Here is a 27,410-nt window from a genome sequence, read left to right on the forward strand (position 1 = left end):
GTTTATGGTTATCAGTCTTTCAGAGACAGTTTGTAATGGTGGTTTTTCTCTATATAACTCTGTGCTCAGCAATATCCTGTTAATATCTTGAATTAGCCAATATTGGAGTTTTTACACCATGGTAATTTTCAAGTATATCAGATATTAGATCATTCATTCATTCCTTCATTTTTGTTTTGAGGAAAAATCTTCCTAATTTACCAGCCCATCATCTGCTCTAATGAGCTGAATATAACTGGCAAGCTACAAGAATTGACAGCTGAATAGGAAAATGGGCAAGAAATTGACTCAGAGACTACATTTAAAGTTCATAGTCCATAGTCTCTCATGATTGTTGATAGCTCTGGTTAGTGATAAGTTCATGATGATAAAAGTCAGAAGTTTTTGCTTTGTGAGAAAGAAAAGCACTGGTATCTCAGGATGCAAAACTTTTAGTATGAGTTCATGCATCATTGGGTTTATGTGTGAGATCATGAAATCTTTCCTAGGCTGTGGGATGTAAAACCCTCATTGTTCAGCAGAGGGAAGCAAAGAGTACAATGCCTTTTTAAAAAAAGTTTTTAGGGTCTACATTTTCTCATTATTTTGACCAACCCCGTGTTCCCAGTGGAAGCACAACTTACCACAAAGAGCATCAATGTAATCAGAGTTCAGAAAATCAGATCTTTATTCTCTCTGTCCGTCTCTGACTCTGTCTATTTGTCTCTCTGTTTCTCTCCCTCTTTTTTGTGGCTCATGGGGCTTGAATTTTGCCTGGGTGCTGTCCCTGACCTCTTCAGCTCAAGGCTACCACCCTACCCTTGACCCAAGCCCCACTTCCCATTTTCTAGAAGTTAATTGGAGATAAGAGTTTCAGGTCCTTTTATGTCTGGACTGGCTTTGAACCTTTATCCTCAGATCTCAGCCTCCTGAGCAGCTAGGATTACAGGCATGAGCCAGTGCACTGGCTCACATTTTTATTCTCTTATTTTCTTGGTTCCCATAGGGCAAAAACAAGCAATGGGGAGTTAATAAAGGACCAGAAATTAAGTTTCTAAAATGATAGCAAGTGTCCAGTGAATCATACCACTTCTAGAGTAAGCTGAATAGGAGAGCAGGGCTGGAATTCCAGGTTGAACTGGGGGTTCTGGCCAATTCCTTAAATCTAGATATGTTTATTTGTGCATGCGTATGTCCAGTTCCTGAGCCATCCAGGTCTGTTGTAGGAGAGAAGGGAGGTCTCAAAGGATGCCTTTCTCCGTGGTGATTTTAGACTGTGTGACTTAATAGGCATCAGTCTCCAGCACTGTGCAAGTACCTCCCATCTGACCATAGTACACATGTACTGACGGAAGTTGAAACTTTTAATTTACTATTTCTTGCTTCTGGGCAGGAAGTATGCTTTCCTGTTAAATAATTGGCTCTATGACAAAGTTATTATTTTGTTAAAATTTAAATTTAATAATAACATTGTGGTACATTAAATTTTTATTTTAATTTAAAATAAAAATTTAAATTAAAATTTATTTTAGATTTATTAAATTAAATGTAATTTGAATTAAAATTGTATTCAGAAGTCACTTTGTATGTACCAAAGAAGGCCTCATGGCTCTTCTTCTTCTTCTTCATAAGATTAAATTATATTTAAATTAAAATCAAGTGTATTGATTTTAGCTTAGCCGATATATATTTACAAATTATGAGCTAGGAGTATTTTCTAGCTGATCTGTTTCACTAAGCATTTCTTTTAGACTCACTTACCTTGTTGAAAATGACATAATTTATTTTTATATGTTCTAGGAAATTGAAAAGATATGGTTGGCATCAAATCAACTGAATTGTGAAAGTTTTATCAGGAATCTTTCTAGGACATTGGAACACTTCACAAGCAACTTGGATCACATCACCAACCTAGACTGTACATGCCTGCCTCCACCGGAGGCTGTTGAGCAACACGTGCGTGTGTAGGTACCCAGAGGGTCTCACCTCTTCTCTTCTTCTTCATCAGGAAGATGACTAGCATTCATTTTGTGTGTGTGCTGGTACTGTGGCTCGAACTCAGGACCTCACAGTCTCACTTGGCTTTCTCCCTCAGAGTTGAGGCTCTGCTATTTGAACCATTGGAGATTAGAGTTTGGCAGACTTTCTTGGTTGGGCTGGCTCAAGATCTCAACCAGACCCCAGCTCTAGCATTTTCAAATTGTGAATCTCACCACCAGTCACATACATATTACTATGCACACTTAAACATTAAAGTTTTCCATAACTAAGTTTTCAAATGCTCAGTTATGTGAGCCTCATTAGCCATAAGGTTAACAATTCCAATATGATATTCACTATAAATATATGAGCAGTCCTATATTTTGAAATTAATTCATATTTGATTGGCTTTTCTCAGTGTTTTGGATGCACAGGGACTTTGCATTCTCTAGACTTTTTTTTTTTCCACAGAGATGTTTTTCTAATCCTTGGCATAATAATTTCTCAGGTATCCTATGATCCATAACATCTATTTATTCCACATTTATTGAGGAGCTATTTATTATGCATACCTATTTCCCTGGTTCATTGTGATTGGCAGGAGCTCTGAGAAGAAAATATTGTAGTGCTGGTATTAATCGATGTTCACAAAATGGTGTCAGGGGAACTTACTGCTTATAACTATTGGAGGAATGCTATAGAAATGTATTTTTTTTTACACAGCTTATCTCCTGGGAACCAAGGCAGTGCTATTCATGCCAACATCATTTCTGCCACTTTATCTTGTCTATTTGAGTTTTAATTTTTCTGCTGTTTTAGGTTGGCCAAAAGCTTCAAGGAGAGTTGGTTTTCGAGCAATCCCATTATGTCTTTTCTTAGTAATTTCACTGTCACTGAGGGTAAGTATGTGGTGTTCTAAGTTTTGTTGATTAAAAAGTTAAATTTGGCTTCTCATTCAAATATAGAATGAGAATTAAACATGAAGAAGAAAGTCATGCCAGATACAAAAAAGAACAATTTAGAGCTTAAACTGTTCTGAAATATATGGGTTTATAAGGAAAGTCTAAAATCCTGGAATATATATATATTTAAAATCAAGCATCAGAAGAAAGATATCTATGGTCTGGAATTTGTCCGTGTCCCCCGGCTGTCTATAAATCTCTTTCTTTTTCTATGTCATCTACAAAGTTCATAAATGTTTAGTTGTATCAACATGTTGAGTCTGAAGAATTCTGGGTAATCATTAGGTCGTATTCATTTGTAATATTGTCAGATGAGTACAGAAACATGGAGATATTATATTCTTATTGCACTCAGTCATTGTTCCTTAAGAAAATCTCCTTCTAAAATAAATTGCAGGGAGTTTTGCCTAGTGGTAGAGTGCTTGCCTAGCATGCATGAGGACCCAGGTTCGATTCCTCGGTACCACATACATAGAAAAAAAGCTGGAAGTGGTGCTGAGTCTCAAGAGGTAGAGCTCTAGCCTTGAGAAAAGTCCAAGGACAGTGCTCAGGCCCTGAGCTCAAGCCCAGGACTAGAAAAAAAAAATAAAAGAAATTGCAAAATATGCAGGGTTTACGAAAGCAAAGAAATGACCAGCAAATACCACATAATGTCTTCAAATTTATTCATGGTATGAATGGTCTCAAGATCATTCACTTATAACAAATGTATTTAATATCTTTATGGTAATAAATATAAAATGAATTGATTTAATATAAGTACATGTATTTAATATATATATATTTGTATTTATAAACATATTTGTTATAATAGCAAATAGTATCATTATTTCTTCTTGCCCCACCTTTTTCAGATGTGAAAATAAAAGATTTGATGAGGAACATCACTGGGTTAACCGAAGAGCTTCAATCTTCCACCCACATCTCTAATGAAACCATCCATACTATCTTAGAAGCAAACATTTCCCACTCACAGGTACAGTGCTACTTCTTGTACTTGGACTCTTAAGAGCCCTTGGTGCAAAAGGTGTGATGTCATTTCATTTTTCCTCCTCCCTCTCCTCTCCCTCTCATGGCTGATGAAATGAGTTGCTTTGTAAAATGATATATCCAAAAGCAAAACAGCTATGAGAGGACCGTGAAGAATCTATGGTTATCACTGTCTTATGCAAACATCTGAGTCCTTATTGTCGAAATTGTCTTTGAAGTCAGAAAGGACAAAGTTAGTGACAATGTTTAGTCTAGTCCTTTTTAACCTTGATTCATAACAACTGAAGTGTGTATTGGGAGGGTAGGAGGAGAGGCTGTGCTTGGTTTTGCAAATGTTCTAAAATACAGAAATAGCCCCAAATAAAAACAACTCAACAGATCTAAAAATCTACCATTATCCCTCTAACATGGAGAGTTACTGTATATAATCTCTCACCATCTGCCATTCATGAAGGGAAATAAGTGATGAAGGTTATGCCATTTTTAAGGTGTCCAGAAGGCAAGGCAAATGAAAGGGGCCAAAACTATTAGGCAGCATTGTGATATGATCTATCTTGGAAGAGGGAGCAGGTAACTTTTGTATTTCTCATGGCAGATGTCACCTGGACCCTTAGCAGGTGCTCCCTTCATTCTCCCCCCCCCCATTCCTTCCTCTTCCCTCCCCTCCCCTCCCTTTCCTTCCCTTCTCTTCGTGTTGGTACTAGAGCTTGAACTTTGGGCATGGAGCTCTTGCCTTTTTCTCATTCTCTCTCAAGGTTCTACTGCTCAAGCCACACTTATACTTTCTGTTTCTTGTTGATTAATTGGCTTTAAGAATCTGGCAGCTCAGGATTTGTCTGCTTGGGAAGCCTTCAAATTACAACCTTCAGATCTCAGCTTCCTGATTAGCTAGATTACAGGCATGAGCCACTAATGCCCAGCTTCAGTGCTTCTCTTTGACAGCCTTTCAGCACATCCAGTGGGATTTAACTTCCCTACAGAGGACCCAGGAACTGATTAATAAGGACCTATTTCAATTGACAACCTATTGGGCCATTATATGTCATTAATTTCGTGTCAGTTTCTGTATAGTTCTGTATAGTATAGTGGAGCAGAGTCAGTAAGAATCAATATAAGAAATGAGAAGCTCAAATGCAAAATTTGGTTTATAGTATCTTCCAGTAAGCCACACAGGACTTTTTAATAAAATAAAATGGTCAATTTCAGCTTATTAGGCTGGGAATTTGGGGAATTAATTTTAAGGTAAGAGCAGTGATGAGATTTCTACTTAACTCACAGTTGAAATACTGGCTAGTTATGGCTTTAACTCTACAGAGTTAACAGAACTGGAACAGGGACTAAATTGCTTTGGCTAGATACCTTTATTGCTTTAAGAGAAAAGACAAACCCCAGTGCTTATGCATGTAATCCTAGATACTTAGGAGGCTGAGATCTGAGGATTGCAGTTCAAAGCCAGCCTAATTAGGAAAGTCCACTGAGACTCTTATCTCCAATTAACCACCAGAGAACTGGAAGTGGAACTGTAGTTCACACTGGTAGAGCTCTAGTCTTGAACAAAAAAGCCAAGACAGCTCCTGAGCCTTGATTTCAAGTCACGACAGAGAGGAAGGAAGAGAGGAGGGAAGAAGGGGGAAGAGAGTGGGAAAAGAGAGGCTATAGATTAGCTAGCTTCTGGGGAGCCTCTTAAATTCAGCCTTATGAACTATTTCCCCTTTGGGTAAGGCTGTATCTTGCTTCCTGCCAGCTTTAAACAAATGGCCACCAGGTGTCACTGATGTTCTACCATGAAAGGTTTGGGCTCTGAGAAAGCTTGACTCAGCAAAGCAATGTGGCCACAGAGGACATACTGGTGGGAAATCTGTGCCTTCCATCACTTCTTGCTTCTTTGGAAGTGACAATAAAGTTACTGCGGCCACTTGAATACCTAAACAGTTTAGGGAACTGGGAAGAGTATAAATATAAACAAAGTTGTGTTTTCACTATTCAAATGCGTAATGAATGGGGTTATTTTCTTGGATATCTGAGTATATCAATGAACCTACCTGCAACTATAGATCTAAGTAAGGAATTCTCATGAGCTTCAGTTTGTTTAGATTGCCAACTTGAATAGCACCTTATTTTTTCCCCTTAATTTTTTAAAACTTAATACCCCTTTTTGTAGAATCATGTCCTTATTTTGGTCCCTTGCTTTTCATTTATCTGAGATATTTTCAGTTGCCAGTTTGCAAATTTATGGCACTGGATTCTTAGTGCAGGCTATTGGTGGGCTGCAGGGACCTTACAAAATTTCAGAACCTCTGCGTACTCATCTACTTATTATATGCTTGCTAGGCTTTGATCTAATATCTAGGGTCAGTGTCCCCTAAGGAAGCCAGCATTCCATGGACTAAGCACAGCAAATATGTAACCAATGATGGCAGTGGAAGAGACTGAAAGGTTTTCTGCAGTACATATAACACACAGTAGATAGGGGCAGGGGTCACAGGAGCCTCTGTAGGCAAGTGATGTTGGAGTTAAGAATCTCACATGCTTTCCTGCCTAGGCTGGCTTCCAAACATGATTTCAAGTTTCAGCTTCCTGAGTAGCTAGGATTCCAGATGTGAGCCCCTGGCTCCTAGCTCCAAATCACTTCTATTCATCTTTTTCTTACAATACCCATAATGTCAAAGCACTCTGTCTCTCCTGTCTCTGTTCCTTCCCCTCTTTTTAAATGTAATTATTTTTCTCAATCAATGCATCAATATAACTCTATATTAAGCTCTCCTCCTCCTCTGCCTCCTCCTCTTCCTTCTTTTTTCTTATCCTCTTTGGTCAAAGTGGTGTTAGTGTTGCTAGGTGTGTCAGTCATATTTGGCTATTTGGATTTTTAACATAGTGTAATCTGTGGTTCACATTTCAAATTCTCTAATTCTCCTAGGAAACCATGGTAATCCTTGCACATAACTGTCACTCTGTAGACAAGGAAACTGAGGTCCATGTAGTTGTAGTAACTTAGAGATCAATAAAAGTGCTGGAGCATTGGCTTTACTATAACTCATTTTGACTCCTTACCACCAACTTTGCAACCCATAGCTTCAGTTCTTCTAGACAGATCCTTGTTAGTTCTCTGATGATCTCTCATAGTTTGCTCCTATAGTTGTCACTTTTAGTATGTCATCAGAGCCCAGCAGAGATGCATCCCACAGCAGAGAAATACCTATGGAAATGTGGAGAACCTGTTGTTTTCTTACCTAACCTCACTTTACTCTCTATCTCTCTCTTTGCTCTTTTGATCAGACATGGGGCTAGAACTCTGGGCCTGGCTGTCCCTGAGCTCTTCAGCTCAAGGCTAGTGCCCTACCACTTGAACCACAGAATCACTTCTTTCCTCTCTTATCTTTCAAAGATTAATTTGGCAGAGTCTCTCTTTCCAATGACCTTGTATCCTGTATGATGTTGAGTGTTTCTTTGTAGACACAAAGGGAACGAGAGTAAGTACCCAGTTCACATTTTCCTTTCATTGAATCTAAGACTATTAGCTGGTCAACACTAGCACTATCTTCTATTCTCTGTTCTAAACATAAGTCCTGTTTAGTAAGTTCTTGCTGAAAGTGCAAGAACCTCTCTTGGGGATCCCTTCTCTCTCTCATGCTAGTTCTGAGGCTTGAACTCAGGACCTGGACACTGCCCCTGAGCTTTTGTGCTCAAGGCTAGCATGCTGTCACTTGAGTCACAGCTTCGTTCCTGGCGTTTGTGGCTCATTGGACTTTCCTGTCTGTGCTAGAAACTTGACGAAAATCGAAGTGGCTGAGTGTATGTGCTAGTAGCAGGGAAACATCTGCCTTGGGGTTTAAGTCTTCTTGCCATTTTGCAAACCAAATACTATATAGAGAAACATCAAGAACTCAGCATCTCTCATAAATGAGCAAATCCTAAGTTAAAACATCCCTGTTGTACTTTGAATAGGAATCATGGATTTTGTTCCTAACTATGAAAAGGAGTGGCATCTTATTTTCTAATTGCTTTTCATTCATTTTTCATTCATTTTTGTTCATTTTCATTCATTTTTGTTTCAGATGTCCTTCAAACAAAACAACAATATTTAAGACATAAATGCTAAGATTTTGAAAGCCATATAAATGTGCCACTAGAGTTATCTTGTGTGATATGACTACTGAGATTTTAGAAAACAAGTTGTAAGAGGCCTCTTCTGTGGTTAAAAAAAAAGATGGGGTAAAATCAGCACAGATATTTTTGCTCTAGCAAATAGTTCTAAGAAAGAATGGTAAATTCTAAGGCTTTTCCTTGAAACCATCATGAGATGCACATAGATTTTCATTGAGCCAGTGTGAGTTGATAATCAAAATATGCTGGTAGCACAGTGTCTATAATCAAGGATTTGGCTTTAGATGATAAACTTTTCCAGGAAACTTGAGCTCACTTACTAAAGAGAAGCTATTCTAATAAAAGCCAGTGGAAGACACTTGTATTCCATCACCAGAACTCCCCTGAGAATTTCCCCCTCCCTTCAGAGACCTCATCTGTCTACTTCATATATATCCTATATAAACAAAGGATTGCTTGGCTAATTAATTGTAGAAACAGCTATTAATGTGAATATCCCTAGAAGGTATTTTTAGACAAGGTTAACATTTAAATAAGCATATTTTGGGAAACGTGGATAGATCATTCACTTTGGGGCCTTCTCTTGAAATCCCCTCAAGGGATAGATCATGATTGTAATCCTAGCTATTTGAAGAGCTCATATTGTATGGATCATAACTTGAGGCCAGCTTGGGCAGAAATAAGTTCATATGACCCCTTTTCAATAAATTGGCCTTATGTTAATGAAGAGCTGGGCAGCACTTGTTAGTTTAGCCACTAGCAGGCCCAACATAGGTAGATTGTGCCCAAGTTCACACCTGGGCAGGTAGCAAGACCCCCCCCCATCTGAAAAGTGATCATCCAAAATTGGGTCTCAGCGGTGAATGCATACCCCAGCAATCTGTTAAAGGCCATAAGAGGAAAAGAAAAGAAAAACAAAAGACCATGGCAGGCCTTCAGGGAAAGGACTATCAGATTTGAGGCCCTTAATTCTGAGGCAACGTTAGCTCTTCCCTAGGTTTCTAGACTGCTGGTCATGATGTAGATTTTGTGCTTGCTAGCCCTAAAGCTTCATGAGTCCACTCTTTAAAATAAATTTACGTATGTGTGTGTATTTTATTTTATAAGTAAAGCACCTCTTTCTGTGTCTCTCTTTGTTTCTACCATTGTCTCTATGTTCTTCTGTTTCTGTCTCAGTCTCTTTCCAATATGCATACTTATTGGGAGGCCCTAATAATTCCTGATGATTTCTTAATGACTTTCTTCTGGGCATTTTATAGCAATTGAAGCATTTGGTGAGCTTCAGGTGATTACAGAGCTCCTAAAAACACAGCCAGTACTTCCTGTGCCCAGGGCTCATGCATTTAGGTCTCACTTAAGTAGAACGTCTCCCAATGATCATACCCATCAGAAAAATAAAAGTACCATACAATGTACTGTTGGCTTTGTTTTTAATTTTCCTTTTTAGTTTTTATCAACAATGTCACTCAGGGAAAGACATACTCAAGTTGCAGTCCTTAACTGTGGCATGTAATATCAATAAAATAGGTTCTGTAGTTCTAGAATGACCTTCCCTCTGAGCTTTATTTACTTTCTCCTTTTAAAATAGATGGAAAACTTGATAATCCTATTTTCAGTCTGGAAGTAGAGGAGGCAAAAACTAGTTTCACACTGTTAGCTGTGACATATAAAAGAGCTAATAAACGGGAAGCAAAGGGTAAGACTTAACAGCAAGCAAGCAAGACCCAAACACCAAATATGAGGGCAGGGAGTGGGAAGGAGCATGGGGTAGAGTGAATGAGCACTCTGAGGAGAGCCCCACTGGGAGAGGAGTGAAAGATTTAGTCATTGTGCTCTGAGCCCTCAGATGGGGAAAGTTATGGAAGCAGTCATGCAATTTCAGCAATAGATTTATTCAAAATGTTGAAAACAAAACAGAGAGTTGGGCTCAGTTACTGTCCCAAATGCTGACATGTTAAAGGCCTGGTCTCTAGCCTATGGTGTTACTAGAGGCCATGGAACATTAGAAGGCTGAGCCTTATGGGAGGAAATTAGGTCATTGGGGCAAGTTCTTGAAGGAGATATTGGGATCATGGCGCACCATATCTTCTTTTTCGATTGCTGATGTCCCCGAGATGAGCAGCTTTGCTCAATTATGATTTCTTTATCTGCTTTTCCATAACTCAAAGACAATAGGCTTATTGATCAGAAACTGAACCCTTTGAATTGAACACCCCAAATAAACTTTCTCTCCCGGTAGTTGTTCCCAGGTAGTCATGAGGAAACAGTGTGGGGAGCTGAAGCTCAAAATGTTCTTGTTATGCTAACTTCCAATCCTTGTGCTTTCAAACAGATTTTTGCCAGTGCCCTCATTGTAGCTTTGTCTGGAAGGTGTGACAAAAAAATTCTTCATCTTCTGCTGACATTTCCTGAGGATGAAAAGTCTTGGCTTGCCGTGAAGGAGCTCTGTGGCTTGCCTGGCACTGAAGTATACACTCTGATTATGGCCATGAGTCAGAACCTGAACCTGCGGACTTTTGTTTACAAAGTAAGGCGGAGGGGCTGTTGGGGCATGTAGACTTCTGCAGAGGATGCTGCTCCCTGGCTGTGCTGAGTCTATCATCTCATCCTTGGTATCCTGGGAAACTAGTTCCAGGATCTTCCTTGGGTACCAAACTTCAAGAATAGGCAAAGCTCTTCAATGAAACTGTGGGGCACACTTCAAATCATCTCTAGATGACTTATTATACCTACGACCTAATAAAAGCTAAGTAAAGTGAAGTACATAGTTATTATGCCGTCTGTATTTTTAAAAGTTAATGGCGAAACAACTTGTATTTGGTCTAGTGTAGATGTAGACTTTCTTCTTTCTTCTTTCTTTTTTTTTGGGCGGGGGGGAGTTGGTACTGTGGCATGAGCACTTGAGCTCAGAACCTTGTACTCACAACCTTGTACTCACTTGGCAGTTTTATTCAAGGCTGTAGCTGGCCTCTTGAACCATACTTCTACTTTTGACTTTTTAGTGATTAATTAGAGATGAATGTTTCAATGGACTTTTCTGCCAGGGCTGGCTTTGAATCTCGATCCTCAGATATCAGCTTCCTTATTACCTAAGATTATAGGTGTGAGTTACCTATGCCTGGCTAAAACAGTTTTAAAATTAATTAATTATTTTGTATGTGTGTGTGTGCCAGTCTTGGAACTTGAACTCAGGGCTTGGCTACTGTCTTTGAGCTTTTGTTCTCAAGGCTAGCATTTTACCACTTGAGCCACAGGTCCACTTCTGAGTTTTAGGTGGCTAATTGGAGATAAGAGTCTCACAGACCTTTTATTTTGTTTAGGCTGGCTTCCAATCTTAATTCTCAGATCTCAGCATCCTGAGTAGGTAGGATTATAAACATGAGCCACCAGGGCTGGGCTAGATGTAGTTTTAGAAAAGGTGTTTTCAGTCAATCTCTGAGTTGAAGGAATCCATGAAGAGCTCATGGTCAACTGCATTCTCTGCACACCAACAGGGAGGGGCACTGTGGGAGCCTCAGCCACTTCTGGGGTTACATGATGATTGGCGAATGAGCTGAAGCTTTCAATGACAAAAACAAAAAAGGTGTGGAGGACACTTTGTAGGGCATGTGTGGAGACAGACCCATTGGGTCATTTGGCACAGTTTGTACCACTCCACACATTAAGTGAGGAAGACCAAGAGCATCCAGCATCACCCACACCTAGTGCCAGGTTTCCTTCCCCCCTGTGATGGGCCAGCTTCCTGGAGTATTGAGGGCAGCTAAGTTGAATTCAGTTTACTCATTGCTGCCACAGTGGGTTCATGCTAACCTTACCCTACATTCGCCATTCCTTTCTCCATGGCATGGGCTGTAGCCTCTGTTTCATAGTCTCTGTGGTGCCTCCAGCTACCCTAGACTGGCCCTGGGGAAAAAACTGGGCACAATGACCTCTTATCTCTGCAAGCTCTTCACTAGCCCCACAGGGTCGTGGTACAACAGGATGACAGCTCTTTCACTCAAGGAATATCAGGAATCTCTCCTGGGATCTCCAGGAAAGAACTAAAAGTGGGAGGGGAGTAGGGCCTGGAGTGAGGCTAACCTAACACCTCCTAGCTGGCCTACCAAGAGACAAGTTCCTAATTTCGAGGGTGTTTTCAGGCTGTCTTTTTTAGAAGTTACTCTTCCTAGCTTCCATGTGGATACCTGTACTTATATGTCCAGAAGGCTTTGGCCTTATTCTTGAGGAGCAGCATTGCTCTAGTTTTTCCTTAGGATTATGGGTCACAACATCTGGATTAACCTGTGAGGTTGTGGTATGGCAAGGTGGCTAAAGTTGATCCATGCCTGGGACAACAGTCATGGGTTAGGAAAGGGTAAATTTGCTGGTGCAGCCATTCATAGTTTCCTTCCCTTTTATTACTCCAAGTATTGCTTTAAATTTTTTTAAATTATCTTTAAGTAGTTGTACAAAAGAGTTTCAATGAGTATAATGAGTACAATGTCACCTCTTCCATCATTCTCCCCCATCTCTCCCAACCCTACCTATTCATTCAAGTTTCATATTTGTATATTAGATATTCTGACTGTTTTTTTCCCACCCTCCCTTTCTCAACTCATTTGCGTCTTTTCCCTTGGCCATCACCACTCTGGACAACCTATGGCTTAGCTTATTAGTATTTATTTTGGTAAACTACAAATGAGTTGTTCAAAGGAAATACAGCATTGCAATCCTCCCATGGTAAATGCTATACCTTAAACAATATATTTATCTATACATGCATGTGACCGTGTATATATTTTCATATATATTTATAATTTAGATCTAACTTCCACATTTGAGAGAAAACATGTGCCCTTTAACATGTGCCCTTTTTCTCTGTGAGCCTTCACTTAATATAATTATTTCTAGGTCAGTCTATTTTGCTGCAAATGGCATAATGCAATTCTTCCTAATGGATAAGTAAAATCCATAAATATATGGATATATATGTATATATGTGCACTCACATTTTCTTGATCCATTCATCTGTTGTAGGGCATCTAGGCTGTTTCTATATCTTAGCTATGGTGAAGAGTGCATCAATAAACATGGATATGTAAATGTCTTTGCTGTATCCTGACTTCCAATATTTTAGAAAAATGCCAAAGAATGATATTAGATCAGGTATTTACCCATTAAATATTGGATCTTTCTTTCTTTCTCTCTCTCACACACACACACACACACGCACACACACACACACGCACACATGCACAGAGCATAAACACATAATGTACCATGTTCCAAGTACAAATATTAATTTCTAGAATGAGGGCACTTAAAGCTTTGAGGAGGAAAATAAATATTGCCTAAAGTTTGCCCACTTGCCTCTGTGTTGGTGTGCTAAGAGCTTAGGTGTGCATTTTCTCATTGCAGCCTCAATGTCAACTTCTTAATTTGCCTTTTGGGGAACTGATATAGATCCATCAATGAGCCACTCTTTTCCTGGCTTCTGGCACATGAAGGCCTCTGATTCTTAATTAGCATTTCTAAGGGCTCAAATAATTGTTTTGGGTAGGGCCATTATCCATGCCAAAACTTATTTGGAGGATGAGATCTAGATTGCACTCAGTGTCTCAGATTCAGTGAAGATGACACAACGTTGAATCATAAAGGCTCCTTGACCTTCTACAATGCTTGGTTGTGAGAAGGCAGCCCAAATCCATGGTGACACCTATGGAATGAAGGTCCAAGTGCACCAATAACTCGCATTCAACTTCGTGTATTTTCTGTCTCACTGAGGTGATGATGAATTTTTGAGGCCCTTTGAAAATTTGCTTGGCTACATTAATACAACACCTTCCTCTGTCACTGCTGTGACTAGACCTCAGATAATCTCTACCCTAAAATGGGTCACTCTGTGCCACTCGAAGCAGCAGCTGAGTTTTGAAAGAGTAGACAAACAAACAAAAGGCCACACTCAGGGATTCTCCTGCTTGAGTTGTTCCCCTTGCATCCATGGACACTCCTTGCAATGATTAGGACTGGGTGTGTCTGTTCCATATAAAGCTGGAAGGTTAACTGTAGGAATAGAACTCTAGGGAGCGGGATGAACAATCTGAGACCATCAAGTTTCTCATTCCCATGGGGAAAGTAGAAAGCCTAGATGCAAATTATGTGCTGAGGAAAGCAATTGTTCCGAGTTTTCCTCCTGTGGAAAGAAAACAATTTTAAAAATAGCTATCTATTCATACAAGTACTAAATGTGTGGTATTGTCAGGTGTTTCATCTCCATTAGCTGCATCAACGATGGAGACAAAAGACGTAGCCTTGCTTTTGTAGAATTCACATTATAGACCTGAGGATATGTAAATTTAAAGTATGAAACATAGTTAGCATCAGGTGTTTACATGCAAGCGCATTTCCAAGAACTCTAACTTTTTTCTTTTTTAAGGAGCTTACCTGTATTCCTAGCCCTACACTTGAAAACTCGGGAAACCTAACTCTCTGAGTTTGTTTCCTTTCCCATACAATCACCACATCTCCAGAGTGTTAGGACTGAGATGATGAGCTAATGTTATGATCTAAGTAAAACACTCTTTGCATTTGTTTTGTTTCATTTTGCTCTTTGCTGGCACAAGGGTTTGAATTCAGAGACTTGTGTTTGCTAAGTTTGCTTTCTTGGTTGGTACTCTACCACCTGAGCCACACCTCCAGCCCCGCTTTTTGCTGATTGATTTGGGGATGGACATGGAATTTTCTGCCCATGCTGGGTCCTACAGTTCTCATATTCCTGACTAGCTACGGTATAGGTGTGAGTAACTTGCACCCTCATTTTTAAAGCCTTGTTGATATTACTCATCAGATGCAAAGAGATATTTAAAAATGATTTGAATTTTAAGTATGATTACATTTATTCTTGGTTTATATTTTAAAAATATAACACTGGTAATTTAATGTGCTCCCTCATCCCCCCAAAATCCAGATTTGTAGCTTTTGTAATATAAAACATTTTAGAATAGAGCAGACATATCTCAGAACTGTAAGAGAGAATTAAAAACAAGTAACCAAGTTTTCACTGCTCTGAAGATATTCGTGAGAGTAAAAAATAATGGTTATTTCTCTCTTTTTGTTTGGTCTATAGACTCTGATACCTCCTGAAGCAAATGGCTTGCTCAAGTCCCTGTTGGATGTCATTTCCAGCCTTACCTCCCTGCTTGCTAGAGCCCAGCATGTACTTCAGTACCTCCCTGAATTTCTTCACACATGGAAAATCACTGCCTTGCTAGATATGCCGGACTTTCCACAGGTGTGCGTTTGATCTTTGCCCTTTGGGGAGATGCTTGAATTTGCTCTTTGTATTTGCTTCCTTTTTTTTCCTTTATTTATCTTCCAAATTTTAAAAACTTTATTGGACAACAGTGGATAGGCACAGGAACACCTGGAATCTCCCTAAAAACTGGGTGGAGAAACAGCCACCAATGTGGAAGTTGGAAAAGTTCATGCTTTGTTTATGAAGTAAGAAATTACCAAGTCAATTATTAGCATAAATGAGATTTCAAGGATCTGTTTAACTTAATTCTGAAAGCAAATTGCTTTCAAGAACCTTAAGACATTTATTTACATATAAATAATTGGCTTACAAATTACGGATCATTTTCTGCTAATGCAAACACAAATCTGAATTAGATTAGTGGCTTGATATTAAGTTTTGCTTAAAGTCTGCCTCTGATGGAACTTCATCAGAGGTGCTAAGAAGGGAGGGATTATGAGCAGCTGGAGGTATCGAAAGAGGAGCCAGAAAGTGAGGGGCTCTGATCTACCCTGGAGGCAGTAGGTTAGTATGATCATCAATAATAATTTAGATAGCTATCAACTATTAGGGTAATTTGATAGTCAAAACGTGCATTAAGACTATTACATTAGGGATGTTTTATTACTTGACAAACAACAGGACTTATTAGTGTGCATAAAAGAGAGACACACACAATACATACAAATCCAGAGAAAGAGAGGGGGAGAGGAAGGAGGAGAGAGATTTTCCAGCAAACCATTACAGCCATTGGAATGATATCCCAAGGGACAAAAAAGACTAAAACAAAATGTTCTATTCTTTCAACTTGTCCAATACGTTATACGTTATGTATTCAGTCAAAGACAGGATTATACTGTCATAAGTCTTTGGGAAGATTCTATTAAGTAACTGTGTAATTTCAATTTATTTTTCTTATGTCTCCAGATTTCACCAAATGACCAAGCTAGAAGTTCAGCCCTTGATTCTTTTCAGTCCATGATGAAGCTGGTTTGTAAGGATCAGACATCTTTTCTGAGTAATTCGAACATGTTCCTTAACTTACCCAGAGTCAATGAACTCTTGGAAGATGACAAAGAGAAGTTCAACATTCCTGAAGACTCAAGTATGAAAATAGTAACAGATAGTTAGGTTTATTGATAATTAGACTTGTTTTGTATGCTGTTCTATGGTTGTATGGAAGGCTGATAGGCATACACCAGCATCCAGTAGACTCTGTCATTTTTAATATGATGGCTAGGAGCTGGCATAACAATTGAAATATAATGACCCAGTCTCCTTGAATACAGGTTATTCCTTTCACCACGCATCTGAGTCTGAAATACTTAACACATTTGAAATCCTAGCTCCTTTGGTATACTTGGTTGAGCAGTATTAGTTGAGGAATCTGAGGATGAAAAATATGGGCACCACTTTCACCTTTGCAAAATGGTGGAATCATATGCAGAGAACTCGTAAGTAGCTTTCTACGGGTTTGTTTCACCTAGACCCTTGTTTCAAATGCAAACATATTGGTGAATAATCTCCAAGTCCCATTTCAAATGAATTGAACAATAATTATCTAATATAATTTTATTTAATATAATTATATACCAATAATAATAATAATAAATTGGGTGATGTTGAGGCAAGGATGCTAAACCTAAACTACATGTTCAGTCTATTAAATACATTTTACTTTGTTTATCTTTTTGGCTGTACTGGGGTTTGAATTTGGGATCCTGATTTGTTAGTCAGGTGCGTGACTCAAGTTCTATCAGTGGCCCTTTTAATTTTGTCAACTTCAGTAAATTCATATTTTATTAAAATTATTAATCATATATGTTGGTTAACCAGGAAACAATGAAAACAATTATTTATTTTTGATGCCTGTGTAGTGCCTCTCTGGTGGTTTGGAACTTGCCAGGTATACACTTGGAAAGTGATAGAGATATAACTTTAAATATGTAACAAGATACAAGAGAAAAAAGTGGGATATATAAATTAGCATCCAAATATTTTGTGTCTTAAAATTTTGTGTTTAAGTTTTTGGTGGGCTAGCGTTTAAGCTTAGAGCCCAATGTTTGAAGCAATAAGCATGAGCCAAAGTGTCCAACTCTTTTTTATATGGTTAGTTTTTAGACAGAGCTTCACTTTCACAGGCACATGTACCTGGACTGCAGTGTGCCTATTTGGGAATTTTCATCATAATTGAGATGGCAAGTACACACTAACATGACCCGGTTCTTTCTGTTAAAATGGACTCTCACAGAGCCCTTCCCCGTGTTGATGCTGTTCTGGAATCATGGCTTCAAGCTTAGTTTTACAAAATGCTCAGGTTCGTGGGTATGGGCTATCTGACCCCACGTTTGTTGTTCTTTATTTGTTCCCAACCCATCATCCATGTCCTGACTCGGCGTGGTACAGTGATTAAAACTGATGAATTGATGGTTTGCATGAATAGTCCAAGCACCTGACTCTCATATGAGTTCATTCTTGGAGAGACATCACCATCCTGACAAGTGCTGACTTGACGCATCCATATTCTGAAATGCCAGCAGATTCATGCAACTATAATTGATAGCAAGTAAAAGCTGTAAAAGACTACTTCTCTTCTTATTCCAACTTTGAGATATTCACCAGTGTATGATTTTTAAAAAAAAGACATATTGGGCTGGGAGTTTGACCTAGTGGTTAAAGTGCTTGCCTAGCATGCACGAAGACCCGGGTTCGATTCCTTGGTACCACATACATACAAAAAAGCCAGAAGTGGTGCTGAGGCTCAAGTGGTAGAGCTCTAGCCTTGAGAAAGTCCAAGGACAGTGCTCAGGACCTGAGCTCAAGCCCAGGACTGGCAGCAAAAAAAACAAAACAAAACAAAACAAAAAACAGACATCTTTGTAGGGCACAGGGACTTACCAATTGACCTGTCTATAAATCATCTTTTAGTTTGGTGTCTTGAGAAGAGACTTGATGGAGGGTAGCTACAGGACATCATGGGTGTGAGTCACACAGCAATAGAAGATTGAAGTGCTTGTGGATGGACTAATGCTTTTTCATGGTCTCATTCTGCCTGGTCCATTCAAAAGATATGTTGGTAGTCTTATGCTCAAGGGAAAGCATGGGTTAGCAAAGATTGTCTATGAACAAGTGAATGGTTATAGTCATAATAAATGGAACAAACTCAGCTGGGGCGGTGGCTCATACCTGTAATCCTATCTAGTCAGGAGGCTGAGATCTGAAGATCTCAGTTCAAAGCCAACACAGGCACTAAAGATCACGAGACTCTTATTTCCAATCAATCACTAGAAAACGGAAAGTGGGACCGTGGCTTAAGGGGTAGGGCGGTAGTTCTGAGCTGAAGAGCTCAGAGACAGTGGCTGGGTCCAGAGTTCAGGCCTCATGACCCACATAAATAAATAAATAAACAAAAATAGAACAAATGTTTTTAAAAATAGAACAAACCATTCATTTGCAACCAGAAGTAAATGTTGGTGGTGATAGTTTCCAGATGTGAGGAACACAATGGCCCTTTTAGATTCAGATAATTTTTTCAGATTGGGTTTTATATTTATGCCTGAGTTGGTTTGAATCATGATCCTGTTATTCATACTTCCTGAAAAGCTAGGATGACCAGTGGATACTACCATGTCCAGCTGCTATTGATTATGCTTGGCTGGGTTTGAACCATAATCCTTTCAGATCTGCCTCCCAAGAACTTAGGTTTATAAACATGAGCCACTACACCCCTCTGGCTTTTATTAGAGAGGCAGATTAAATACCTTGGCAAAAATTTTGGGGTTCAGGCATGTCAGCTCTCCTCTCCCTCAGTGTACTGAGTTATATATCTTTGGTCACATTTTTAAGCATCTCTGGATCATATTATTGTCATTTAAAGCATAAATTTGTAACATATACTACATAAAGGTGCTAGAAGAGTAACAGAGATGACACTTAGCAGAGTAGCATACATGTATTCTCTAAAGATTAAAGACATCACACACTCATTACATCACAGCTTTCCCAGATCAGCATTGCCTGCTGGCCCTTTGCTCCTTGCTCAGGTCTTATAAGGCTACAATGCAGGCATTGGCTGGCTTGTGGCCTGTGCTATACTGGCCTCTAAGGTGCTGAGGTCATTCTGTGTAGCTGCGCAGCTGCTTCGAGTCACATCAAGAACTACATGGACATGCTTTTGATGCTTCCTGGCTATTTGAAACCATTTACTGAGTCTTAGCCAGGATATCTGTTGGTTCAGCCTATGAATAAACTTCAGTTCACCAGATAAAGGGATCCGGATGTTGCATTCATCTCATCCACAGACTCTGTGTTCACTTAGCCCCGCCACAAAATAAAACCCATCAAGAAACTATCAATTCTAGGGAGCGTCTTATTCAGGATGTATGGGAGAACTGCAGACAGAAGCACTGGTGAGAAGGGGTAGGAGGGGGTAACTAGAAAGAGGTGTAGAGAGAAGAGGTAGATATAATGTTTTCAGTGCTACCGTAGACCCTATAGGCCAGGGGGGTTGGAGGCATGTCTCAGTTTGGTAGAGTACTAGCCAAAGAACTAGTCAGGTACTGAGTTCTGAGTTCAAGTCTCAGTCTTCAGCCTAAAAAAGAAAGAAAATAAGCTATAGGCTAGTGTGTTCCAATGTTGGTGGATAATTTGGATAGCAATTAAATATTGGCATAATTTGGCATGAGAAATTCTAGACCTATTAAGGCATTCATATTTAATGGTTTTGCTATCTTTTTCTCTAATCCTCTTTATTTCTTGTGTTTCATATTTGAGTCTTGAGGATGAATGATTGCCACCATTTACCATCTATATCATCCTCCCATGCATGCATGCATCCATCCATGCATGCATCCATCCATTATCCATCTATCCAGCACCCCCCACTAACATTGAGAACTGAATTTTGTTGATCCTTAGGTGTATTACATTTCTAGTGGTCATGACATTTGATCACTATAGTGGCCACTTTCATTGGAAATAAAAATGAGTAGCTTTATTTTCCATAAAACATTTTGGAAGCTCAGAAAGTACTCATTGACTTGCCCAAGTCCACTTATTTTATTCACAAGTGGAAGATCCATGATTTCTGGCTTCAAATTTCTTGTTTTCTACATATATATGTACATTCATATCTGTATATGTCTATACTTTTCTAAAATAAAAATCACAGCTATCCATACTAAGCTTGTAGTTAAAAACATACAACTTACATATTTAACTTAAAAACTCTTACCTAATTGTATAGTTAATTTATATTATAGGAAATAATTTCCAACCATTTTATTGTATTTGAAATTTGTTAGTTTACTTTTTCTGTTCAAGGGGAGAATTCTGGACAAGTAAAGTAAAATGATCAAAATGATCACCACAGCTCATACCTTTACCATCTGTTGGGGAAGACAAGACTTATAGGATTGAATTTCAAAGCGAGCTTATGCAGAAAAGTTCATGAGACTCCACCTCCAAAATAACCAGCTAAAAGCAAGGCTAGATGCACCAGCCTCTGGTGCTAGAGCACAAGCCAAACAAGTTAAGCAAGCTTCAGGCTCTGAGTTCAAACCAGCAAAAACAAAAAACCAGACAAACAAATCTGAAAATATTCTTTATGTGTTATATATTATAAATCATTTAATCAGAACTATTATAATGATTTCATTAAAATTTTCTTTTTTTCATTTCTTTAAAATTTTTTATTGTAATTAATAGAAGAGTTACATTATATTTGCCAGATAGAAGGTGCATAACTTCACAAACATTGACACTCCTCATATTTTTGTCCCCATTTCCTTCCTCTCACCCCCTCCCCTCATCTTGTTTTCCCCCTCCCCTATCCTATTTCAAATAAACAAATAAACAAATATACCAGATAACAAGGTAAAACACCATAACAATATGAGATAACCAAGGGACAACAGATGAGAAATAACACAGTACATTAAGAACAACAATCATAATTTTCTCTTTTAAAAAAATAGTTATATTGACAATTCATTATTCAAAGCCTTTCAATATTTCATCATTGGGCATTTTACTAATGAACTGCTAACTCATTTAGACCGTTATAATTTTTTAAATTGTATTTTTATGGGGTAATTTATAGAGGGTTACAATAACATTCATCAGATAGTGGGTACATTACTGTTGTTTTCCATATATTTTTTCTTGTAATTAATAGAAGGGTTACATTATATTCGCCAGATAGAAGGTACATTATTTCACAAACATTGATACCCTTTCTCATGTCTTGGTCCCCAAGGCACATTACTTTTTGAACCTTGATACTGCTCATGTTTTTGTCCCCTTTTTCCTCCTCCCCACCATCTCCCGAACATCTTGTTTCCCCCCTTCATTTAGATTATTTAAGTAAACTTTTTAGTCAGTTTCACAGCAATTATGAGAACTATCAGGAGTGTTTTTATGAAAATAAGATCCTTTCACATGATGAAAGTAGCATGTTTGACGATTCTGCATCAGTGTGTCAGAGAAAATTCAGAAGTGACTCGTAAAGCTGATTCCAGAAGATGATAACCAGGTGTTTTCAATATTGTGACTATTGAAATGAGAATTTTCTTATTCAGCAACAGATTTTTTTCATATAGTTTTTATTGTAATTAATAGAAGGGTTACATTATATTCACCAGACAGAAGGTGCATTACTTCACAAACATTGAAACCCTTTCTCATGTTTTGGTGCCCATTTCTCTCCCCCTCCCCCTACCTTTCATCGTGTTTTCCCCCCTTCCCTATCCTATTTCAAATAACCAGATAAACATATATAAAATACATCTGACAACAACTGAAATACTGTAACAATATGAGATAACCAAGGGACAGCAAAAGAGATGAGAGATAACAGTACATTAAGGACAACAATCACTCATTATATGGCTTTTCTTTCTATATCCTGGAAGTCCTTTCATTTAGCTTCATTCTATGTGGCCTTAAGCATCCAGGTTTTGTTCTATTGTAAATCTCTGCTAGGAGAGCCCAAAGTTTCTACTGATTATGACAAATGAGGGAAATAATTGAGCTCATGTTCCTTTGATTCTGGCTTACTTCACTTAACATGATTTTTTCTAAGTCTTTCCATTTCCTTACAAATGGGGTGATGTCATTCTTTCTGACAGCATCATAGAATTCCATTGTGTATAAATACCACATCCTGTTGATCCACCCATCAACTGAGGGACATCTGGGTTGGTTCCGTATCTTTGCTATGGTAAATAGTGCTGCAATGAATATCGTTGTGCTAGTATATTTAGTATGTCCTTATTTCTGGACAATTGGGTAAATGCCAAGTAGTCGAATTGCTGGGTCATAGGGGAGCTCTATGTTTAGTCTTTTGAGGAACTGCCATACTGCTTTCCACAGTGGATGAACGAGTTTGCACTCCCACCAACAGTGTATTAGTGATCCTTCCTGGCCACATCCTCTCCAGCATCTGTTGTTATTAGATTTCTTGATCAGCAATAGATTTTCTTTTCTTGTTTTAAAAAAAAAACTCATGTTCAGGCCGGGAGTTTGGCCTAGTGGTTAATGTGCTTGCCTAACATGCATGAAGACCCGGGTTCGATTCCTCAGTACCACATGCATAGAAAAAAGCTGGAAGTGGTGCTGAGGCTCAAGTGGTAGAGCTCTAGCCTTGAGAAAGTCCAAGAACAGTGCTCAGGCCCTGAGCTCAAGCCCAGGACTGGCAAAAAAACAAAAAACAAAAAAAACAACTCATGTTCACTTTAAATGGCAATGCCTTCACTTTTCATCTTCCTTTTATGTTATTGGGGCAAACACAGCTTCCTATAGTTTTGGAACTTTGTATGCCTTTGCTGATACTAGGCTTTGAACTCAGGATCTTGAGCTCGTTCAACTTGCTTGTCTGATTGGTATCACTTTAGCCAAAGCCCCATCTTAGCTTTTTGTTGGTTTTCTTGCGGATGGGGTGTCATAGGGTTTTCTGCCCCAAATGGCTTCAAACTGTGATTCCCCTGATCTCAGCTTCCTGAATAGTTTATATTACAGGCATGAGCCACTCACTACTACTGTATCCTGAAGTTTCTGCATAGATGACATCTGCTGAAGTAAAGGATATATAAAAAAAATTCCTGTGCTAGATGCCTGTGGCTCACGCCTGTCATCCTAGCTACTCAGGAAGCTGAGATCTGAAGATTATGGTTCAAAGCCAGTTAAAGCAAGGAAAGTCTGGGAGACTCTTATCTCCAATTAACTACAAAATGCCAAAAATGGAGCTGTGGCTCATGTGGTAGAATGCTAGCCTTGAGCAAAAGAGCTCAATGACTGTGCTTAGGATTTGAGTTTAAACCCCAGTACTTGTACAAAACAAAACAAAACAAAAATCCTTGTTTACTTCCCCTATTCAGATTTGTGTCATGAAAAATATATCTTTATTACACAATTGAAAGTATAAATGTGGATATGCACATAAATTTGCTGTGAATCTGGACTTCCTGCATATACGTTCTTTCTTTTATTTATGACAGGTCCATTTTGCTTGAAGCTTTATCAGGAAGTTCTGCAGTCTCCAAATGGTGCTTTGGTGTGGTCCTTCCTAAAACCTATACTACATGGAAAAATTTTGTATACACCGAACATTCCAGAGATTAATAAAGTCATTCAAAAGGTACGTTGAGACAAATGAAAATCTTACATAACTGATACATGATATACTGGAAAGAAATTTTAGTCCATGTTTAATGCAATTATAATATACACTAGCTTTTTTAAAAAGTTGATTACAATTCATTTGGTCCCTGGTTTTCTTGTTCATCTTGCCAAATGTTGACCTGTGGAGTTCTTTCTTAGAGGACATTGTGGAGGCAGTGAGCAATAGTTAGAGTCATTAATTCAGTGAACTCACAGAACTTGAATATCAAAAGTCAAGGACAATTAGACTGAGGACAGTTTTGGGTTGAGCACAGGGGACTAGTTTAATGAAAACACAGAGAACAAGTCTAATCTATTTTGCTTGGTGTACCTGCTACTTAAGAAAGACACAGAAATGTGCTAGCTGTTAGCATTTTAGTGAGTGATGATTTGGCTGCAGCTTTGTCTGACTTTGTGGAGAATAAGGTGAGACAAAATTTTTCCGGAAGGAATTGATCCATTGTATGTTTTTGCTTACCTTCCTCCTTTCCTGGGTTACTTAACTTCTCCAATTTACCCTGCTATTGTTTGTAATTTCTTTAAAAAATAATTGTGTTGTATTGTCTTGATGTCTTTACTTGTCCAATTCCTTTTTATTTTTGCCAGTCCTGGGGCTTGAACTCAGGGCCTGGGCACTGTTCTTGATCTTTCTCAAGGCTAGTGCTGTACCACTTGAGCCACAGCACCACTTCCAGCTTTTACTATGTATGTGGTACTGAGGAATTAAACCCAGAGCTTCAAGTATGCTAGCCAAGAATTCTACCACTAGGCCATGCTCCCTGCCCTCAATTCCTTTTTAAATGATCTTTTTCTTTTCTTGTGAACATGTAGGTCCATTGAAAACAGGACATGATGCCAGGGACATGCTTTGAGTTTACTGACAAACACAGGAGAAAAGATATACATCCAATTAACTTCCAGGTTTCTAATAATGTCAACCAGTTAAATCTTAAGAGTCAGTATGAACTGGCTGTTGGTGGCTCACATCTATAATCCTAATTACTCAGGGGCCTGAGTTCTGAGGGTCATAGTTCAAAGCCAGCCCAGAGACTCTTATCTCCTATTAAGCACCAAACGAAGCCTGAAGTGGAGCTGTTAGCTTTAGTGTTAGAGTGTCAGCCTTGAACTGAAAAAAACTCATGGACAACAGTGATGACATGCAGTGGTCATTCTGTCCAGCAGAGCTCAGACTGACTCCACAGCTGTACTGGGAAGCCTACTTAGGAACCTAATTCAGTGTGAGGAGATTCCCCTTTGTGGACTGAATGTCTCAGGATCTTGTGAAGTTTAGAAAATGGCAATATGATACAGTCTCACTTTAGATATACAATGTTAAAGGGGCTATGTTTTTTCCTTGTTGAGGAGCACACATGACATTTGAACCCAGACCTGTTTTTTTTTTTTTTTGCCAGTCCCAGGGATTGAATTGAGGGCCTGAGCACCATCCTTGGGCTTTCACAACGTAGAGCTCTACCACTTGAGCCAAAGCACTACCTCTGGCTTTATTTTTTCAGTGTATGTGATACCAAGGAATCGAACCTGGGTCTTTGTGCATGCCAGGCAGGCACTCTACCACTAGGCCAAAGTCCCGGCCCCCCAAATATATTTAATTATACAAAATAATTTATTTAGGTTGTTTTCTTTTCTGCTTTACTTAAGTGATTTTCCTCAGGGGGATTCACATATGAATAAAATCCAGTTTTTTCCTCTTGTAGTTATTGATCAGGATGTGAAGGTGAGGGTCTGAGTGACAGAGTGGATCAGGAAGCTGGCTTCCTCTCAAAGGACACGACTCAAACCAGGGTTATAGGGAGAAAGGCTGACTTTCCATGTCAACTCTTTAGCATAGTGGATACTCATTGAGACTAAACTGAGATAGGGAAAATAAGAGACGTACATTTTCTGTTAGTACTAGAGCTCAACATACACAGTCATTGCCCCACACATACAACCATTTTCTATTGAATAGTTATTTCTATCAGTTTTTTTTTTAAATTCCAGACCTTGCGCTTGAACTTAGGGCCTGGACACTGTCCCTGATCTTCTTTTGCTTAAGTTGAGTTACAGCTCAACTTCTAATTTATTTGGCAACATTTTGGAGGTAAGAGCCTCATGGGCTTCTGGCTTTGAACCATATACTCAGATCTTAGCTTCTTGAGTAGATGAAGATTATAGGCATGAGCCACCAACACCCAATATTATTTCCATGAGTTTTCAGGCATCATTGATACTTTCCAAGTGTTTTCTCATTAGCATCTCACAAGAAAATCAGATGGAGTAGGTGTTTTTAAACCCACTTTGCCTACTAAATATAGTAAGGGTTATTTTATTGTCCTGGTAATGTATGGAAGGTTTACAGTTACATTTGTCAGGTAGTAGGTGAATTACTTCTCACACATTGATACCCCTTCTCATGTTTTTGTCCCCATTTCCCTCCACCTACCCCCTCCCAATCATCTTGTTTTCCTTCCGCCCTTTCCTATTTCAAATAAACAAATAAACATATATACAATATACCAGGTAACAATGTCAGATACAGTTACAATATGAGATTAACCAAAGGGCAACCAAAGAAAAGAGAAATAATGTAGTACATTAAGACCAACAATCACACAAGATAAAGCTCTTGTTTCCATATCCTAGCGATCCTTTCATTTAGCTTCATCCTCTATGACCTTATATACCTAGGTTTTGAGCTATTGTAATCCTCTGTTAGGAAAGTCCTAGAAGTGTACTAATTATTACAAATGAGGGAAACCATTGAGCCTTTGTTCCTTTGGGTCTGGCTTACTTCAGTTAATATGATTTTTTTTCTATGTCTTTCCATTTCCTTACAAATGGGAAGATGTCATTCTTTCTTATGGCAGCATAGAATTTCATGTGTATAAGCACCACATCTTTTTGATCCAGTCATCTACTGAGGGACATCTTGGTTGGTTCCATATCTTCGCTATAGTAAATAGTACTGCAGTGAACATCGTTGTGCTAGTGGACTTAGTATGTCCTTGTTTCTGGAGTTTTGGGTAAATGGCAAGGAGTGGAATTGCTGGGTTATGGGGGATCTCTATGTTTACTCTTTTGAGGAACCAAGGAACCGCCATATTGCTTTTCATAGTGGTTGAATGAGTTTACATTCCCAACAGTGTAGTAGCTATCCCTCCTGGCCAGCATCTGCTGTTATTAGATTTCTTGATTGTGGCCATTCCAACTGGAGTGAGGTAGAATCTCGAATTGTGTTGATTTGCGTTTTTATGGCCTTAGATGTTGAGCATTTCTTCATGTGTCTATAGGCCATTCTCACTTCCTCTTCAGAGAAGTCTCTATTGAAATCTTTAGCCTACCTTTTTTTTTTTCCCAGTCCTGGGCTTAAGCTCAGGGCCTGAGCACTGTCCTTGGATTTTTCTCAAGGCTAGAACTCTACCACTTGAGCCTCTGTACCACTTCTGGCTTTTCTAAGTATTTGG

The 27,410-nt window shown here is 38.8% G+C and overlaps 1 protein-coding gene across 1 annotated transcript in view; it reads left to right on the forward strand.

The window, feature by feature from the left end:
* Abca13 (ATP binding cassette subfamily A member 13) overlaps positions 1–27,410 on the forward strand; it is a 355,049-nt gene that overhangs the window by 75,512 nt on the left and 252,127 nt on the right. The window contains exons 21-27 of the mRNA XM_090332320.1: positions 1,780–1,943; positions 2,779–2,858; positions 3,776–3,897; positions 10,348–10,542; positions 15,121–15,285; positions 16,216–16,393; positions 23,784–23,923. Coding sequence (XP_090188446.1) covers positions 1,780–1,943; positions 2,779–2,858; positions 3,776–3,897; positions 10,348–10,542; positions 15,121–15,285; positions 16,216–16,393; positions 23,784–23,923 — 1,044 coding nt within the window. The remainder of the gene's footprint in view (positions 1–1,779; positions 1,944–2,778; positions 2,859–3,775; positions 3,898–10,347; positions 10,543–15,120; positions 15,286–16,215; positions 16,394–23,783; positions 23,924–27,410) is intronic.

Source organism: Megascapheus bottae, chromosome 5 (genome assembly GCF_031878675.1).
Source record: "Megascapheus bottae isolate mThoBot1 chromosome 5, mThoBot2.hap1, whole genome shotgun sequence".
Taxonomy (NCBI): domain Eukaryota; kingdom Metazoa; phylum Chordata; class Mammalia; order Rodentia; family Geomyidae; genus Megascapheus; species Megascapheus bottae.